Raw genomic sequence first — 20,728 nt, forward strand, 5'->3', positions numbered from 1 at the left:
GTTTGGTAAAAGAACAACTATGAGAATATAGGATTTGCCATAGTAGACTGGGGGTGTCTAACAGTAGACAGTACTAGATGTTTCAGAAGGAAGTGCATTGGACAGTTATGAAATAAACTGTCAAGGGGGGAGGGTTCTTCCTAACTCCTGTCCATCAGGGATTGTGTACACTACAGCTGGAAGGGTGTTTCCCAGCATGGGTAGACAGACATGCTAGCTCTGCTCCAACTAGTATGCTGAGTACAGCATTGTGGCCATAGTGATACAAGCGGCGGCTCAGGTGAGCCATCTGGGTACAAACTCCCCCAATGTTATGGGTATGTACTTAAATAGTTAGCTGATGCTGCTGTGACCACGCTGCTATTTTTAGCGCACTAGCTTGAGTGTGTCTGTCTGCTCATGCTGGGAAGTCAGTCCCAGTTTTTGTGTAGATGTACCCATAGTGCTTGAAACCATGAAGCTGAAGGATTTGTCTGTGTTGGGTGATACCATAGTAAAAGGAGGCAGTGCTTGATGGGAGGTAAGAATCTAAGTCCCTGTCAAGTTCTCATGGGAGTCCACAAGGAAGACGGCAGGACAGATGAACCCAGTTCTGTAGTTGCTCGTCTGGTTGATGTATTGTGGATGTATTGTTCCTTGACTTTAGCAAAGCTTTTGACACGGTCTCCCACAGTATTCTTGTCAGCAAGTTAAGGAAGTATGGGCTGGATGAATGCACTACAAGGTGGGTAGAAAGCTGGCTAGATTGTCGGGCTCAACGGGTAGTGATCAATGGCTCCATGTCTAGTTGGCAGCCGGTATCAAGTGGAGTGCCCCAAGGGTCGGTCCTGGGGCCGGTTTTGTTCAATATCTTCATAAATGATCTGGAGGATGGTGTGGATTGCACTCTCAGCAAATTTGCGGATGATACTAAACTGGGAGGAGTGGTAGATACGCTGGAGGGGAGGGATAGGATACAGAAGGACCTAGACAAATTGGAGGATTGGGCCAAAAGAAATCTGATGAGGTTCAATAAGGATAAGTGCAGGGTCCTGCACTTAGGACGGAAGAACCCAATGCACAGCTACAGACTAGGGACCGAATGGCTAGGCAGCAGTTCTGCGGAAAAGGACCTAGGGGTGACAGTGGACGAGAAGCTGGATATGAGTCAGCAGTGTGCCCTTGTTGCCAAGAAGGCCAATGGCATTTTGGGATGTATAAGTAGGGGCATAGCGAGCAGATCGAGGGACGTGATCGTTCCCCTCTATTCAACATTGGTGAGGCCTCATCTGGAGTACAGTGTCCAGTTTTGGGCCCCACACTTCAAGAAGGATGTGGATAAATTGGAGAGAGTCCAGCGAAGGGCAACAAAAATGATTAGGGGTCTGGAACACATGAGTTATGAGGAGAGGCTGAGGGAGCTGGGATTGTTTAGCCTGCAGAAGAGAAGAATGAGGGGGGATTTGATAGCTGTTTTCAACTACCTGAAAGGGGGTTCCAAAGAGGATGGCTCTAGACTGTTCTCAATGGTATCAGATGACAGAACGAGGAGTAATGGTCTCAAGCTGCAGTGGGGGAGGTTTAGATTGGATATTAGGAAAAACTTTTTCACTATGAGGGTGGTGAAACACTGGAATGCGTTACCTAGGGAGGTGGTAGAATCTCCTTCCTTAGAGGTTTTTAAGGTCAGGCTTGACAAAGCCCTGGCTGGGATGATTTAACTGGGAATTGGTCCTGCTTTGAGCAGGGGGTTGGAATAGATGACCTTCTGGGGTCCCTTCCAACCCTTATATTCTATGATTCTATGATGTTGGCAGCTGTTGCTGTGGAGCTTCATGGATTTCAAGGCCAGAAGGGAGAATTATGATCATCTGCTCTAACCTCCTGTATAACACAGGCCATAGAACTGCCTGAATTACTTCCGATTTGAACTAAAATATGTCTCTAGAAAACAAATCAATTCTTGACTTAAAAGTGGCCAGTGACAGAGAATCGGTAAATTGTTTGTGGTTAACTGTCCTCACTGTTAAAAATGTACACCTTATTTCTAGTCTCAATTTATGTAGCTTCAACTTCCAGCTATTAGATCTTATTAAACCTTTGTCTGCTAGACCAGAGAGCCCAGAAAGACTCTCGGAAAGACTGTTTTGTGGTGACTGTCTTGAAAGAGAATTATTTCTTATAAAACGTTTCCTATGTGAAGGTCATTGGTACTGGTATATGGCACAGTATCCCTTAGGATAAAATTTATCTAGTGTAATAGGATATTTTATTTGTAATTGTTTGTATTTAGTAGCTCATTATGGCCCAAATGCACCAACAGATGGCCAATCCAATTTTAAGCCACTACTCCATGAGATTAGCAAAGGTGGTAAAATACAACATTACATTATGACTACAGCAAAATGTTTGAAATCGCATAAGCAGCAGATAGTTTGAGGAAAGGGTTGACAAGTGACAACCACATCCTGTATGGCTGCATGATTTGTTATGAAGATAGCCGAAGTATGTTAACTGACTGGAAACCAATAAATGTCAATGATGGAAATTCATCTCTGTAGTAACTACCAGCTCTAGTGAAGTAACAACAGGGATGAACTGGGCCGTATGTGTCACAGGATATGTCCAATTCTTTTGTGTAGTTACTTTGCATTTTTGGCTGTCATGGGATGTAACTGTGCTTAAAGAGATCTGCAAAATATCACCCCTATCTCAACAAGTTGAGAATTCGACATATTTGAATGAGATCCTTATTCAACTGCGTTGTTGTTCTTTCAGCAATCAGTCAGCATTACAACAGAGGAGAGGCAGACTCAGCTTACGCAAGTAATGAGATTTATGCAAAACACACAAAACCTTCTGAAGGTAAAATGAAAGTTACAGACAGTATACGATATAGATTTTTGGTTTGAATTTAGATTTAGAAATATAATGGGGGGGGGGGGGGAAGCAGGCCACCTGCAGCCATTTCCTTTTCTTCCTTCACCCCCCCGCACTCTGAAGACTTTTGCAGGAGTAAGCAGATGCCATATTGTGTGTTCAATGTTATATTTGAAGTCATAAAGCATTTGACATCACATCTGGTTGCTGTGGAAATGATGTGTCACAAGTAGAAAATGAGTACTTCAGTTAGGGAATAAACGATAGAAGGAGATGTGGTGTTGTCTTTTTGAAGGCACATGGTTATGGTAATCAGAAGTGAAGTGTGAGAATCGCAGGTAATGGTTCTATCATGAATTTTGTATATAGTGCCTTTCATCCTAAAAGATCGAAAAGAACAGAATGAATTGCAGATTCTGCCACTGAAAACAGCCTGTCCTGGAATTGAGTATGGCTGATAATTTTAAGTTGTCTGAAGTACAAATTCTTTATAACGTAACTTATAATTTTTCAGAAAAAAGAAACTATTCTATATGTAAACATTGTGTGATAGAAATGAATGATTTGGACTGTTTTGTTCTCCAGTGATCTCCATATGTCTCTGAACCTTTGATTTCAGAAGAATCATTTATACCTAACTCAAGATCAATTTAGAAATCCAAAGTATTTAGTTCATGTAACATGACCATTGATGCCTCCTGAGCATGCAGCGTGTGGCAGCTTTGATAGGGAGATGGGAAATCAGGCAGCATATAGTCATGCATAAACAATTCAAGGGGAATCTAAACCCACTAATAGAGGCATGCTCTGCTTTAACAGTAAATCTTTGTACAGTCGGCACGCTATCTTGATAAGTGTGTGACCTGCCATAGAATGTCAGTTAACTGCTGTCAAGCAGATTGTTTTGTACTGGAGACGGCAAACTGAATTAAGGTTAGGAAAACAAAAAGATATTCTATTATCTGCTGCCTTTAACTAACAGAAGATTGTAGACATGAAAAAAGGAATATACCACTGTTCGAAGCTTGTACTTAAAATGCACTGGTAACTGAGAGTGTTCTTCAAGTTGGTCAGTTAGTCTTAGGAGACTCCTTGACACACAATGGTTAGCACAGAAAGTCTTCATAACTGCTTGGCAGCAATTCACTCGTTATGATGGCAAAAATAAACAAAATCTGTTTCCTCTTAATGGAATGGCATAAATCAGATTACTGTTTTAAAGCAGTATTCCAATGTATTTTTTTTGAAAATGTTACTATTAAATGTCAACTTCTCAGAATGTAGTGACTTAGCTGACAGAGCAATTGATATACCATGTCAGATCATTTAGTCCAGGAGGATTCTGTGTCTGCCAATGATAGCATCAGGTGCTTCAGAGAAGGCCCAACAAATCCTTTGGTCAAGGATCATGGAAAAACCAGTAGACTTCTTCCTAATCCTCATCAGTTAATGATTGGTTCATGTCTTGGAACATGGGGGCGGGTGTAGTTATATCCCTTCTGATTTTTCTGTCTAGTATAACTGGCTGATCTTTTTAATCATACTAAGCTCTGGCCTCCATCATATCTTGTGGCAATGAGTTCCATTGGCATTGCTTATTTAAGTGTTGCCTTATATAACTTGTTTTTCAATTTCCTAGAATGACCCCTTGTTTTTGTAATACAAGAGAAGTTAAATGTGTTGAATGAGACAAGAATTATTTTGTGTACCTCCTATTATGCTTCCTCACTACACTGAACGGCTGCAGTCTTTTTTCAGTCTCTTCATATGGGAGTTTTTCCTTGTCTCCTTTGCCACCTTTCTTTGGATCTCTTCTGTTTTTGTTCCTTTTTGAGATAGGGTAGACAGAACTGCAGAGAGTATTCCAAATGAAGGTGTACAATCAGCTTCTATAAAACATATTTCCTGTATTCCCCATCCCTATTCCTCATGCATCCCAACACTTGAGCTGTCTCCAATAAAACACCCAAATGTTTCTTCTGAAGAGTTATAGTTAATTCAGAACCCCGCCGTTTGCATTAGTGCAGTCTGTTTTTTTGTTCCACTTTGCCTTGATAGTCCTGATTGACTTTTATGCCTAAATTGTTGGGTCATCCTGAAGTTCTGCAGAGTTTTCTCTAGTCTTCACTAAGCTAAATAATTTTGTGTCATCTGTGTATTTTTCACATTAATGTTCATTCATCCACTTGTCTGGATCAGTAATAAGATACTACTGGTCCCGGAATATATCCTTGTGGTACCCCAGTGTTAACCCTTTGTCATAATGAAAGTTGATCACTTATTCCTACTGATTTTCTGTTTTACCCACTTCCTAATTCATGATATTTTTACTTCTCATCTGATGCATACATGGTTCCTTGAGTAACATCTTGTGCGGGATTCTTAACCAAGACTTTTTTGAAAGTCCAAATAAACTATATTTGATCTGCTATTTTGTGAAACATTTAAAGATTTCTAATGGATCATAGGGAAACGCTTTTTCTTTACAGAAACCATGCTATCTTGTCCTAAAAATCGTTTTTCTCAAGGTGTTTTATAATTACTTGGTAACTGTCTTTTCAAACAACGTATCTGCAATGGAACTAAGTTTTATTGGTCTGTAATTCCCACAATATCTCCAAGTACCTTTTGAAAAAAAGATAGGCACTGGAACAATATTTACAACTTTCCAGTCCTCTCTGGCATATTAGGTGATCTGTTTTATTTTTAAAGTTCCTCCACATGTTTGCTGTCTGTTTGCGGACTTTGTTATCCCTTACCAAATTTATTCAACAATCTCCTCTTTGGCATACCAGTCTCCAATAGCACTTTATCTTTCGTAAGATTGAGATAGGTATCTCACCAATATCTCTTACAGTGAAGGTTGATGTAAAGAAATAATTTATCTTTTCTCTAATATCTTTATCTTCCTTAATTCAGTTAATCCAAAGAAACCACTAGTCGTCTTATGCTTAATTTCCTATGTTTTATCTTTTTAGCTTTTTGCTCTTCAAATCTTTTAGCCCTCCTAATACCAGTACTTCCTCCTTGCCATAGTTTTGTGCTCTTTTCTGTTGAATTTGTTAGATTGGATTTTCGTTTTCTGAAGGATATTTGTTTTTGGCTCAAATAACCGCAAGGATTTTCTCTACTTAAGGGTGTTAGTCCAGCATCATGGCCAAATAAGGTTTTGTTTTGTTTTTCCTTTTAAATCCGTATACTTGCCTACCCAAATTCTTCTCCTATAGATCATGTTTACTTGTATACTTCACTGTAAAATAGCTCTAAAACACAAAGTTTAAAAAATAAACCCTGCAATACCATAACTGATTACTGTAAATGTATGTGGGAAAGAGATTATTGGTAGAGGCAGGGGCTTTAATATAGGCTGTCTCAGAATTTGAGTTGAGAAGACCATAAAACAGAATACGGATGGGTTCAAATAATGAGATAAACCGAATAGGGCAGCGGTTTACAGCTGCAGGTCCTGGTGCTCTGAGCGGCACGGTAAGGGGGTGGGGAGCGGGAGGGTTGGATAAGGGGCAGAGGGTTCTGGGGGGCAGTCGGGACAGGGAACAGGGGCAGTTGGATAGGTGTGGGAATCCTGGGGGACCTGTCGGGGATGGGGTGTAGATAGGGGTCGGGGCAGTCTGGGGACAGGGAGTAGGGAGGGTTGGATAGGGGGTGGGGTCCAGGTTGGGGTGGGGGGTCCTGGGAGGAGGCAGTCAGAGGACAGGGAGCGGGGTGGGGGGGTTGGATGGGTTGGGGGTTCTGAGGGGAGCAGTCAGGGGGCAGGAAGTGGGAGGGGCGGATGGGGGTGGAGGGCCAGGGTGTTTGGGGAGGTGTGGTGTATTAAATTGCTCCCCATAAGAATGTGATGCTTACTGTGTACTACTTACTGCTGCCAGTCCTGGTGCTTAGTAAGTAGCACATTCCTATGGGGAGCAATTTAATACACTACACCCTGGTGGCTCTTGCAACTGTGCTGGTGCTGCGTAGCAGGAGCTCACAGCCCCACCGCCCACAGTACTGCTGGCATGGCAAGCTGAGGCTGTGGGGGAGGGGCAGGGGGCTAGCCTCCCAAGCCGGGAGCTCGAGGGCCGGGCAGGACGGTCCCATGGGCTGGATGTGGCCCACGGGCCATAGTTTGCCCACTTCTGGTTTAGAATCTTCAATGCTCTTTTAAGAAAACACTTTGCACTTTAGTGAAGCCCATTTTAAGCATCAGGAATCAGTTTGATAGCAGAGGAGGTTTTAAAATAGAATGGAATTGTACTGAACACTTTGATGTACTTTTGAAGTGATTGCTTAAGAAAGGTTGCTGTTAGAAGTACTTGGATAAAGTCTCTTGTGTCTATTAAATCTTAACTGTTGGGTATATTAGCTTAGTCCCTGAATTTATTAGCAGAAGTTTTAAATTATTCCACTAACCTAAAAATAGTGCTAAATTTCTATTCTTTGGTAACATCTGAAGAGGTTAATGTCAATAACTTGTACTTGTACATAAAGAATTCCCTGAATGCGTTTTGAAATTTTTGTGTTGGTGGGTTTTTTTTAAGCTTCACAATGAAGATGATCCTCCAGAGTCAACTGTTGAAGAGCCATCCACTTCGACAGAGACTGCACAAAATTCTCAACCAGCAGCTTTATCTGAAGCAGATGTTTCTCCTCCACCTTATTGTAGTATTGCTGTAGAAGCAGCTGCAGCCTCAGGTATTTTCCCTTTATTATATAACAGCTCTAGGTAGTATTACTGTTGGAGAAGTACAAAGATCATGAGTCAGCTACTGATTTGGGGGCGTATGATGCAAACTCCCTCTCCCTCCCCCCCTCTTACTGTTATTTGATTAAGGTGACCCACAGATGTATGTTTCTCTTTTTTGTGTGAGTTTTAACCAAAACCCAGGCAACTTTTTAGAATTGTGCTGACTGCCCAAATTACCAGACTCTGCAAGTAGCAAATTATTAGCTCAAGATAGTCCTTTTTTTTTTTTTTTTTTTTTTTTTTAAAGTTCTGTGTACTTTAATTCCACAGTCCTTCTTTGGCTCTTATTCAGAATAGTCCGCAGGTGTGTAGGATCAGGGCCACAGTGCATACATTTCCCATGTGACTACCATGAATAAATGTTCACGCATATGAAGTATTTGCAAGAGAAGCACCTCTGCTGGCATCATTTAATCAGCTGCAGAATCCTGTTATATGCTGATGGGAAGCCAAGTACTAGACACTTGTTAATATTGCTTGGTTTTGCAATGTATTAATAATTTGTGCATTTGGTATATAAATGTCATAAAACAAAATTTGTTGTTCACGTTACTTTTTCAAAAGCAATACTTTACATACTAAATTGGCAAAATTCCAAAAGAAAAAATTCCAAGAACAAGCAATTGTCTTGCCTCAGTAGACCAGCTGCAGTTTGCAACAGCGCTCTGCAGTTGATGAGATGTGACATGACCAGGATAGGCCTCAGTTCATTTTTTTTTTTAAACACTAAGAACCTGAAACTCTTCTTTTAGGATGTTTCTTTGCACCCTTCTCTCACCCACTCATATGCAAATTATTGTATCTGATGAATGCTTGCATTTGCTTTTCAGCAGAATGTAATCTTAGTTCCAAAACTCTTCGCCCTTTTGCAGTATCTAGGTCAAACTTTAAATTAACTAGTTTTGAGTTGCAGCAGTAGGCATCTTTAAATTGTGATTCACTCTTTCCTGTTCATTAAAAAATAAAATAAACGAAAAAACTTCTCACAATGTCTGTAAGCACTTATAGGTCAAGTTGCTGTAGAACAAAGAGACTGAAATTTATGACTGGACAGTTTAAATGTCACCAGGCTTGCTGTTACTTTAGTGTGCGTTTTTTAAGATTGCTGTAGTCTATTGTTCTTGTTGATATTTTTCTGGGATACAAAGCATGAATCTCATTTTTTGTTTTTAACAGAAACACCTAATGAATTTTACCCTGTACCACCTCCATATAGTGTAGCTACCTCTCTTCCTACTTATGATGAAGCAGAGAAAGCCAAAGCTGCAGCAATGGCAGCTGCTGCAGCAGAAGCTGCCCAAAGAGTAAGTGAAATATCTCTGTAAAAATCTTTTGGGGAATCTGTAAACGAAGTTGATTTTGATAATGTACAGTACTCTAAAGTAGTGTTTAAAAAGCATTTAGGCCCACACTTCAACCTTTTTTTAATAATCATTGTTATCAAGTGATGTCTTTTGGATGCTAAATAGCTTTTAAAATTTAGTTAGATATTTGCAAGACATTCTGAAGATGTGAAGTGCTATAGAACTGTAGAGCATTTCTTTGAAGTACAGCTGTTTGCTAAACACTTTAAAAAGCCACATTCTTGGTTAGATTTTGACTCTATAGCTAGTACATATCTGGAGGGAGGGGAGGATGCAGATTCACTGAGTTAACAATTCCAATTCCTGGGATAGTGCTGTGATATTATGAATGATTTCTGTTAGTAGCAAAGAGGTAACTTAAGTCAGAGAAGTATGTTGCTTTTTATTGCTGACAAAAAATAGATAAATTGAAACAAATATTTTTGATCTTTTTAGAGTGTTAAGGGTAATAATGTTGTCCTGGCAACCTTAATTATGGTATTTCCTAACTTTTGAGTGCTTGACTTTTCAACCTTACTGTTTTTTCATGTTGCGTTTTTTGTGTGTAATATTGGTATATGTGTGGTATTCCGCCCTCTCCACCCCCAAGTTTCCCTCGCTAATTCATTCCTTTTGAAAGTGTAGAGTTTAAATGTATAATGAAAACCGGGAAAGTGCAGTTAGAATCTAAGTGACATTTTAAAAGTCATTTAAGTGAAAACAGAATATTTAAAATAATTAAATGGTTTGTTTGTCTGTAATAACGTTCTCTTAACACTGTTCTTTAGTTCTTTTGTCTTATGTTTGTTTTACATGCTTAGCACGGCCAGTTTAGGGAGTCTAGGAGTCTGTTTGATGAAATATTCCTCAGTCCACCAGAGGTATGGTACAGTTCTATTTAGTTGAGACATTGCTGTGAATTTTCCTGCTGGTAAATAATGATGGGTTCCCTTACCCACTTCAGAATTATCTTATTGAAATCTCAGAATTGTTGCATCCGTTAAATATGTGCCATTTTAGAATCTATATTTGAATTCTGCTAATATGTACGTCAACCCTTTTTTCAGGGGATTATAAATCCAATTAAAAAAAAAATTATTCTGAAAACCATTTGCGTTTGCATAGAACTGCACCAGCTAACTGTCAAACGGGTTCCTTAAGAATCAGCTTTCTTAATTGACTAACCAATTTTTCTTAGGGTAGGCCCTACATTCCAGGTTTCAGTTACAAGAAAGTTATAAACCCCTGAAAAACATTCATAATGGAGCTGATGGTAGAACCTTATTCATAGTGGCAATAAGAGGTGCCACTAAAATTGAAGATGCTGGAAAGTTAGTGCCTTTCTGTGTAGAGGATATGCTATTGTATTTGTGATACTTATCCAGATAGTTAATGTATTTTTACCTCCTTAAATGTTGCAATCCTTTAGTTCTGGTCTTAGAAACCAAATCAGTTGTATAGGCACAAGTATATCATAAGATCTGTAACAGTTACAAAAAATGTGTGTGAATCTTTCGGGCTGCATAATCCACTATATGAACTGTACAATAAAAGGGGTTAAGTGAATTAAAGCTTTTGTTTAGAGCGCAAAAGACATCAGGAGTTTACAGTTGGGAAGCAGAGACATGTCTTTAATTTTTATAGAATGTTGTTGAATCAACATTATGCGTTCATAGCAGTTTCCACGTATTTTAAAAAAAAAATTTATGAAAAGATATTAAGCAATAATTGGGATTCAGTTCAGGTCACCACATGACCAAAAAATTAAATTCAGAGACCCCATTAAAAACACCAGTAAGAGGCTGGGGGTATTTACTTTTGCAGAAAGACTGAAACATCTAAAACAAAACTATACAAACCAAGATTTTCTGTCCAGGGCAAACCTGTATTAGTGGAGGCATGACTACTGGCCTGAAAGGTGTCTTCAATCTGTCATTTCTATGATTATAAAACCTTATGCTGCCAGATGGCTTGTATAATCTGGGGTTACTTAAATTTTACATGCAGCTGTAACATCTTGCTCTAAGATTAGTATAAAAGTGCCCAATTGCATTATTTTCAAGGTTATCAGAATTTAATATGAAAATGTTATGACACTGTTAGTACAGCCTGCTCTTGAATTGCACTATTCATACAATAAGAGCCCTCAAATTTTACAAAATAGATGAAAATTATTAGAATTATGTCAATTTCTGCACTCGGATTCCCCAGGAAAGATCTTGATTTCAGTGTGTAGCTTTTCATTCATATGTGGGACCTAGACATGTAAAGATAGCAGAAATCTGAGTTTATAATGCTTTCATGGATCTACACAGAACTTTATCATTTTAATTTTATTGGGATAAGAGGGAAGGTCCTCTCATGGATTGGTAACTGGTTAAAAGACAGGAAACAAAGGGTAGGAATAAATGGTCAGTTTTCAGAATGGAGAGAGTCAAATAGTAGTGTCCCACAGGGGTCTGTACTGGGACCAGTCCTATTCAACAGAATCATAAATGACCTGGAAAAAGGGGTAAACAGTGAAGTGGCAAAATTTGCAGATAATGCAAAACTACTCAAAATAATGAAGTCCCCGGCAGACTGCGAAGAGCTACAAAAGGATCTCTCAAAACTAGGTGACTGGGAAACAAAATGGCAGATAAAACTCATTGTTTATAAATGAAAAGTAATTCACATTGGAAAACAGAATCCCAACTATACATATAAAATGGTGGGTCTAAATTAGCTGTTATCACTCAAGAAAGATATCTTGGAGTCATTGTGAATAGTTCTCTGAAAACATCCACTCAGTGTGCAGGGCAGTCAAAGCTAACGGAATGTTGGGCATCATTAAGAAAGGGATAGATATTAAGATAGAAAATATCATATTGCCTTTATATAAATCCATGGTACATCCACATCTTGACTACTGCATGCAGATGTGGTTGCCTGATCTCAAAGATATATTGTAATTGGAAAAGTTTCAGAAAAGAGCAACCAAAATGATTAGGGGTATGGATTGGCTTGCGTATGAGGAGAGAGTAATGAAACTGGGACTTTTCAGCTTGGAAAAGAGATGGCTAAGGGGGATATGATGGAGGTCTACAAAATCATGACTGGTGTGAAGAAAGTAAAGAATGAAATGTTACTTACTCCTTCTCATAACACAAGAACTAGGGGTCACCAAATGAAATTAATAGGCAGCAGGTTTAAAACAAATAAAAGGAAGTATTTCTTCACACAATGCACAGTCAACCTGTAAAACTTTTTGCCAAAGGATGTTGTGAAGGCCAAAACTATAACAGGGTTCAAAAAAGAACTAGATAACTTTATGAATGATAGGTCCATCAATGGCTATTAGCCAGGATGGTCAGGGATGGTGTTCCTAGCCTGTTTGCCAGAAGCTGGGAATCAGCGACAAGGAATAGATCACCTCTGATTACCTGTTCCGTTCATTCCCTCTGGGGCATCTGACATTGGCCATTGTTGGAAGACAGGATACTGGGCTAGATGGATCTTTGGTCTGACCCGGTATGGCTGTTCTTATGTTTGTATATAAAAATATTAGCAAATGCTTTTTGCTGTTCAAAAAGTTGTAATCCATCTGTGACGGGTTGGATCACAGAAACCCCCTTGAGAATTGCTATCTGATGTGCTGGGACTGCCTCTGAGCCCGTTTTCCCTAGCAGCTTGGGACTTGAGAACCCTGCCTGGTTCAACCCAGACACGCTAGCCTGCTACAAACAGAGACCCAGGTCTCCCACAAGTTGCAGGCTAAACTGAAAACAGCTTAAGAAGTGTTCCTGTCTCCAACACTCGCGTACCCAGCTCCCAAAGTGTCCAAACCCCCAATAAATCAGTTTTTTACCCTGTATAAAGTTTATACAGGGTAAACTCATAAATTGTTTGCCCTGTATAACAGTGATATAGAGAGAGATGCACAGCTGTTGGTGTCCGTGCTCTCCCCCTCCCCGCCCCCCTCAGGTATTTAATACATACTCTAGGTTAATTAATAAGTAAAATGTGATTTTTATTAAATACAAAAAGTAGGATTTAAGTGGTTCCAAGTAATAACAGACAGAACAAAGTGAATTACCAAGCAAAATAAAATAAAACCCACAAATCTAAACTTAGTACAGTAGAAAATGACTACAGATGAACATCTCTGAGGGTGAGATTTCCAATAAGTTTCTTTTACTGACTAGCCTCCTTCTAGTCTGGGTCCAGCAATCACTCACATCCCTGTGGTTACTGTCCTTTGTTCCAGTTTCTTCCAGGTAGCCTCTCCACCCCCAAAAGATCTACTGAGCCGGCTGAAGACAAAATGGAGGGGTCTCCCAGGGGCTTAAATAGACTTTCTCTTGTGGATGGAGACCCCTTCCTCTCTCCTATCCAGAATTCAGCTCCAAGATGGAGTTTTGGAGTCACCTGGGCAAGTCACATGTCTATGCATGACTGAGTTCCTCACTAGCCAGGCCACATTCCTGGGAAAGTTTAGATGTGGATTGGCGTCTCCAAGTTCATTCTTAGCTTAAGTGTTTCTTGATTGGGCACTTACTGAGAATAGTCTTTTCTCAGGAAACTGACCAACTGCTTCACTGAGGCTACTTAAAATTAAACAAGTACGTAGCCAGTATTCATAACTTCAAGTACAAAAATAATGCATGCATACAAATAGGATGAATATATTCAGTAGTTCATAACCTTTACAGAGATGTTGTGTAGCATAAAACACATTCCAGTTATGTCGTATATAAATTCATAAGAATATTCCCATAAAGCGTTATGGGGTGCAGCATCGCAACATCTATGTAGATACACCATGGTGCACTATGGTTAAATAGTGAAGAATGTGATTCTCTTTCCACCTTTTCAAAAAATAAATAACTAAAGCAACATTAAAAGAAAAGGAATACCTGTGGCACCTTAGAGACTAACCAATTTATTTGAGCATAAGCTTTCGTGAACTACAGCTCACTTCATCGGATGCATGCAGTGGAAAATACAGTGGGGAGATTTTATATACACAGACAACATGAAACAATGGGTGTTGCCATGCACACTATAAGGAGAGTGATCAGGTAAGGTGAGCTATTACCAGCAGGAGAGGGAAAAAAACTTTTTGTAGTGATGATCAAGGTTGGCCATTTCCAGCAGTTGACAAGAACATGTGAGGAATAGTGCGGGGTCGGGGGAATAAACACAGGGAAATAGTTTTGCTTTGTGTAATGACACATCCACTCCCAGTCTTTATTCAAGCCTAATTTAATGGTGTCCAGTTTGCAAATTAATTCCAATTCAGCAGTCTCTTGTTGGAGTCTGTTTTATGAAGTTTTTTTGTTGAAGAATTGCCATGTTTAGTTCTGTAATCAAGTGACCAGAGAGATTGAAACGTTCTCCAACTGGTTTTATAATTCTTGACGTCTGATTTGGGTAACATTTTTGATTGAAATAAAGAAGAATTCTATTTTGTGCCATCAAAGACTGAGAAAGTAAACTTTGGCACATGAATTTGAGAAATGTGCACATTGTATGAAAACTTTTATGTAATGTAACTTCAATAACATGACCTTTTTTTTTTTTTTTTAAAGCTATATCAGCAGTTGGGCTAAACGTTCAACGCTATTTAGGTGCCGAAAGATGCACACAGGCCCCTAGGGCTTGTGCCTAAATGGTGAGCCTATTTGGCATTTACAGAGATGCTACATTCTGCCTAAGTTCTCTAGGGTGCCTAATTTTCCAAGCTATGTTTTCAAAGCAGAGTGATTTTTCTGCGCTGAGGGGTTTTTTTACCATGAATTTTAAAAAATGGCTTTGGGCACTTAGTGGCCATTAGGAGGCCATTGAAGTGAGCTGTAGCTCACGAAAGCTCATACTCAAATAAATTGGTTAGTCTCTAAGGTGCCACAAGTACTCCTTTTCTTTTTAGTGGCCATTGTGCACGTTGAAGACTACCATCTTTTGCAAATGTGTCCCAGTTGTCTGTCCTTCCTTTTTGTAATAAAACTTACCGGGTAAAAATGAGTGCACCCAACCCTCTGTTAACAGGAGATGCATTAGTCAGATGTCTCATCTATAGATCACATAGTGTTAATTTAAAACACTTTAAAAAAAAAAAAAGTGTGTTTTAGATATCATGGAAGATACAAAGCAAAGGTTAGAACAGCATCCGGGAAGTATTTTTGATCACAGAATATCAGGGTTGGAAGGGACCTCAAGAGGTCATCTAGTCTAATCCCCTGCTCAAAGCAGCACCAATTCCCAACTAAATTATCCCAGCCGGGGCTTTGTCAAGCCTGATCTTAAAAACTTCAAAGGAAGGAGATCATACCCTCTGAAATATTACTTCATTTGTAAAATTGATAAGTTTATATTTTGCTGTAGATAAGAACAGTAAATAAGCAAATTAATTTTGCTAGTTTGGTATTATATGTCTGTTTTCCCCTTAATGTAGATGAACTAAAATAATATTAGGGCTGATGGGTGGGGGGAGAGACTCTTTAAGAAGCTACAGGAATTTATATTTTCTCTCCTGACCATTATGCTATTTTCAGCTAGAGGAAGCTTGTCTTGCCACTGTTAAACAACTGCATCATTATTTTTAGCTTTGCATCACTTTTTATTCACTTAGCCTTAAGTACAAATCTTAAATACTCATTTTCAAACCTTCTATTAAAATTCCTCTAACCAGATAATACAGATTTCACGTGTATGGACAAGAATTTTATTGTGTGAAAGTTGCTGTTTCTAGTTTAGCATTTGAGATTGGACCTGGAATAAGATCAAATAACAGTGAAAGGGTCAGTGTTTGGGTGCCCAAAGTTACATGAAGTGACTTTAAAATATGTATATTTTCTGTACTTTAAAGAGGACTGTTGTGTACTGTTCTTTTATTCAGTTACAACTTTGCAGTTTTGCCATGTAAATTAATAATTATCAAATTAAATGAATATTTTTTTCTTACTGTATCATTACACCTACAGTTCTTCATGTAGGCAAGACAAATGCCAAACTGTGTATACGTTTTATCTCTTATCAAAATCAAAGATTGAGAAGAGACATTTAAATCATTAAAACAAAGCAAGGATTAGGGATTTCAGTGTTTTAACATGAATTTTGTGGATCATTATCTTGTAGGTGTTTCCTTGTATGTGACTTGACTTCTTAAAGAAGTTAGAAAATAAACTGACAGGTTTCAGAGTAGCAGCTGTGTTAGTCTATATCCGCAAAAAGAAAGTTTAGCTTCTTAAGAAACTAGGTACTTCACTGTGTGCTATATTAAACTGATTTTTCTTTTTCCAGGTACTTTAAATTTAGAAGCTTAAAAGATGGAACTTACCTTAGTTTAGTCTACTTTGGTAGTGTAAAATGTTCTTATGTCAGTTGTCCCCCTTCTATCCCAACAACTGAAAACTATATGAAGATTTCACTTTAAAAAGATGAATTAAAATAGTTTCTTGCTTCTTGTATATAAATAAATATCTTAATACGTATTATGTCTTAGATTTTTGTAAGTCACACAACCTGTACAAATACAAACTTATTGCTAGTGCTGGGATCTGAGGCTTCCAATAGACCCTTAAAATCCAGTCTTCTGCGGTATTTAAATGTGATTGAACTGTCGTTACATAAAAACTGTTTGGAAATAAGGAGCTAAAATGGTGGTCACAGCTATGGGAATTATTTAAAAATGTCTCTACAGTAGACATCCTTGTGTATGGTTTATAAAGTATGTTGTGATGAAAGATGACATTTTACTTAAACAAAAAACAACACCAACAAACAAAACCAGAAACCTCAGTGAATTTTGTGGTTCTGAAAATGTGGTGATCCCTTGAACTTTAGTAAGTCAAGGATTTCTAATATGGTAAATATTAGTCAACATACAGAATGTGAATTCCGTGGCAACTTAGTGATATCCTCTCAAGTTGGAAGAAAATAATTACGTGATATATGAGGATAAATGGCACAACAGTGAAAATGGATATTAGCTATTATGTCTACATATTTGGTTGGCAAGTACACTGAAATTATTTTCTTCTGTTTACAGTGAGTACATGAATAGGGTATGTTAAAATACATTGGGCTAAATTCATCCATAGTATAACTTAACTACTGAAGACAGTGGAATTACATTGAGGATGGATTTTTTTTCTGCTCGGTGTTGAACATAATTTTTTGTCTCAAATAATGGTCTGTAGCTCAATTTCAATTGAATATTATTAATTCCTATGTACATGTTCCAGTTTCTTTCTCCAAAGTTCATTTGAGTTTCACTGATAACTGGGCTTTATCATAGTAAAGCAATAAACTTCATTTTTCTGTAGCTTAATAGATTTAATAGTATTTTGTTCTTTTGAGGTTCATTTATGTAGATCTGTCAACAAATGGCAGTCTGACGTTTTTAAAAACACAATTAACAGTTTAAATCTACAAGACAATGCATAAGCCTAAAGTTAACTTTCCTTCACTAAAACTTCTCCAACCTATAAATCCAGGAAGAAGAATATCCACCTCGGGATGACTTCAGTGATGCAGATCAACTTAGAGTTGGCAATGATGGCATCTTCATGTTGGCATTTTTCAGTGAGTTATTTTTACATCCCAGATCTTTGAGATGTATAATTTAGATTTCCATTGGAACAGCAGACTATGAAAGATAGCCTCAGTAAACTGCATGAACACTCTGTAACAAATGGAATCTTTTTACTTATATACAGATGTAAAACAGTACCTGTTACTCAGAAAAAGCAAGTATGTTGTGTTTTTTTCAGTCACTTCTGAGAATGGTGTTAAAACTAACTTACACCTATCACAGATAGGTCTGAACAAATCCTCAGTTGATAACCTCAGGAATATCAAGATTATATGGTGGACCGCATCATAAAGTTCTAACAGCTGCAGAACTGCTAACTTGAATTAAAAAATCTGGATGGCAGAAATGTGATTAATTACTCTTCTTAAAAGGTCTGGAGGATGGCGTGGATTGCACCCTCAGCAAGTTTGCAGATGACACTAAACTGGGAGGAGAGGTAGATATGCTGGAGGGCAGGGATAGGATACAGAGGGCCCGAGACAAATTAGAGGATTGGGCCAAAAGAAATCTGATGAGATTCAACAAGGAGAAGTGCAGAGTCCTGCGCTTAGGACGGAAGAATCCCATGCACCGCTATAGACTAGGGACCGAATGGCTTGGCAGCAGTTCTGCAGAGAAGGACCTAGGGGTTACAGTGGACGAGAAGCTGGATATGAGTCAACGGCGTTCCCTTGTTGCCAAAAAGGCCAATGGGATTTTGGGATGTATAAGTAGGGGCATTGCCAGCAGATCAAGGGACGTGATTGTTCCCCTCTATTCGACATTGGTGAGGCCTCATCTGGAGTACTGTGTCCAATTTTGGGCCCCACACTACAAGAAGGATGCAGAAAAATTGGAAAACATCCAGTGGAGGGCAACAAAAATGATTAGGGGACTGGAACACATGATTTATGAGGAGAGGCTGAGGGAACTGGGATTGTTTAGTCTGCGGAAGAGGAGAATGAGGGGGGATTTGATAGCTGCTTTCAACTACCTGACGGGGTTCCAAAGAGGATGGATCGAGACTGTTGTCAGTGGTAGCAGATGACAGAAAGAGGAGTGATGGTCTCAAGTTGCAGTGGGGGAGGTTTAGGTTGGATATTAGGAAAAACTTTTTCACTAGGAGGGTGGTGAAACAATGGAATGCGTTACCTAGGGAGGTGGTGGAATCTCCTTTCTTAGAAGTTTTTAAGGTCAGGCTTGACAAAGCCCTGGCTGGGATGATTTAGTTGGGGATTGGCCCTGCTTTGAGCAGGGGGTTGGACTAGATGACCTCCTGAGGTCCCTTCAAACCCTGATATTCTATGATTCTATCTGAAAATCTACCTCTAATACACTTATATGGGCGACCTACTGGATTAAATAGCTATGGAGGGATTTGTTCAGACCTACATAGTATTAATTTTTTTCAGGTTGAACTAACTTAGGTATGTAAAATATAACTTTTTAAATTACAATAAATCAGTTTAATAACGTAAAGCACTCTGCCTCCAGATAATCTTTGGATTGCCACCAACACTGCCTTAGCACTTACATTCACTGAAACTGTGTGCTGTGCACCATTTCTTTTCTATCAGATATACAGTAAAAGCTTTATCTGGCATGTTATGGGAATGGGGGTACTGGTAAGTGGAAAAATTCCAGTTAACTAGGAGGGAGGGAGGTTGGATGTGGGAGGGGGAACGGGAGCGGGTGCAGGGTGTTGGATCCGGGTGGTGCTTACCTTGGGCAGCTCCCCGTAAGCAGCAACCTGTCCCTGCTGCTCCTAGGTCAGAGGCATGGCTAGGCGGCTCTGTGACTGCTTCTGCCTGCAGGCACCACCCCCAAACTCCCACTGGCTGTGGTTCCCAGCCAATGGGAGCTGCGGAGCCAGCGCTTGGGTTTAAACACCAACCCGAAGAAGGAAATGATTTAAAGTTCTGCAAGTGGTTATGTTAAAGAGGAATGGGGTGAAATAACGAAAGGGGTACTTCAGCATGGAAATAAAAACCAAACACTTTCCAGAAGGTGAGATCTGTAGGAGCTTGGAGGATTGTCCCCATTCCTTGGGGTACAGTAACTCCTCACTTAACATTGTCCTGGTTAATGTCGTTTTGTTGTTACATTGGTGATCTATTAGGGAACAAGCTCATTTAAAGTTGCACAATGCTGCCTGCTTTGTCCACTGCTTGCAGAATTCTCTGGAAGAGCAGCCCCTCCTGGTGGGGATTAGATCCAGAGGGGGCCAGCAGCCCCTCCCCCCATCTGCTCCCCTAAATTCCCTGTAAGGTATGTGGCTCGGCAGCTGCCCAGCAGCAGTTCAGCTGTCCCTCTTTCCGCTGTGCTGCTCCTGCCCTGCCCTCTGCCTTGGAGCTGTTTCCGGGAGCTTCCTGCTTGCTGGGGGAGGGGTGCTGATATCAGGATGTCCCCCCTGCTCCTGCCCCCCCACTCCATACCCCCTCTCCACAAACCAGAGGAGGGGGGCAGAGCTCAGGGACAGAAAGGAGGGAGCTTGCTAGAAGCTGTTGCTGCCTGTCTGAACTGGCTGATCTGCTTAAAAGAGCAACTTACTTGAAGTGGTGTCAGCATACTTAAAGGAGCAATGCACATCTTTCTTTCTCTCTCTCATATGCATGCGCCCCCCAGCACTTTGGAAAGTCAGCACCTGTGCAGACTTGCAGGTGCTGTCAGAAGGAGGGAGTGGATAGCATGGGCTTATCATCATGTTCAGTTTTTGCAGGGAAGTGTTTGCAGCTACTGCCCTGCATCTGTTGTGTTTCCTCCTTCCTGCCTCAGTCCATGCTGCCTTGTAGACTGTGAGGCTACATTAACAGCAGCATATTAACCCTTGAGGGCTCAGCCGAGTGCTAGTTCATCATTTAGCAGTAAAGCATTCCCTGGGAAATAGTCCACATTCTTACTTCACCACCTCAACTAAGCATTACAATCATTCATTGCTGTGTACAGTATTAAACTGTTCGTTTAAAACGTATACTGTATATGTATATAATGTCTTTTTGTCTGGTGAAAAAAATTTCCCTGGAACTAACCCCCCTATTTAAATTAATTCTTATGGGGAAATTGGATTCACTGAACATGATTTCGCATAAAGTCGCATTTTTCAGGAACATAACTATGTTAAGTGAGGAGTTACTGTATGTAAAACTAGATAATTGACTTATTCCCTACAGTACATTTTCTTGTGGCTTGCCCTAACAGGGACATAATTCATTTTCTGTTGCTATGTCT

General features: G+C 39.6%; 1 protein-coding gene across 5 annotated transcripts in view; it reads left to right on the forward strand.

Annotated features, from left to right (window-relative positions):
• Positions 1–20,728, forward strand: part of NDFIP2 (Nedd4 family interacting protein 2) — a 67,141-nt gene that overhangs the window by 19,565 nt on the left and 26,848 nt on the right. For 2 of the 5 annotated variants that reach the window (XM_048852950.2, XM_048852943.2), the window contains exons 2-6: positions 2,758–2,844; positions 7,398–7,551; positions 8,780–8,907; positions 9,768–9,827; positions 17,424–17,511. In XM_048852950.2, coding sequence (XP_048708907.1) covers positions 2,758–2,844; positions 7,398–7,551; positions 8,780–8,907; positions 9,768–9,827; positions 17,424–17,511 — 517 coding nt within the window. Of the gene's footprint in view, positions 1–2,757; positions 2,845–7,397; positions 7,552–8,779; positions 8,908–9,767; positions 9,828–17,423; positions 17,512–17,645; positions 18,980–20,728 lie in introns of those variants that run through there. The other 3 variants (XM_075129218.1, XM_048852964.2, XM_048852973.2) reach the window with 3 other exon arrangements.

Source organism: Caretta caretta, chromosome 1 (assembly GCF_965140235.1).
Source record: "Caretta caretta isolate rCarCar2 chromosome 1, rCarCar1.hap1, whole genome shotgun sequence".
NCBI lineage: Eukaryota > Metazoa > Chordata > Testudines > Cheloniidae > Caretta > Caretta caretta.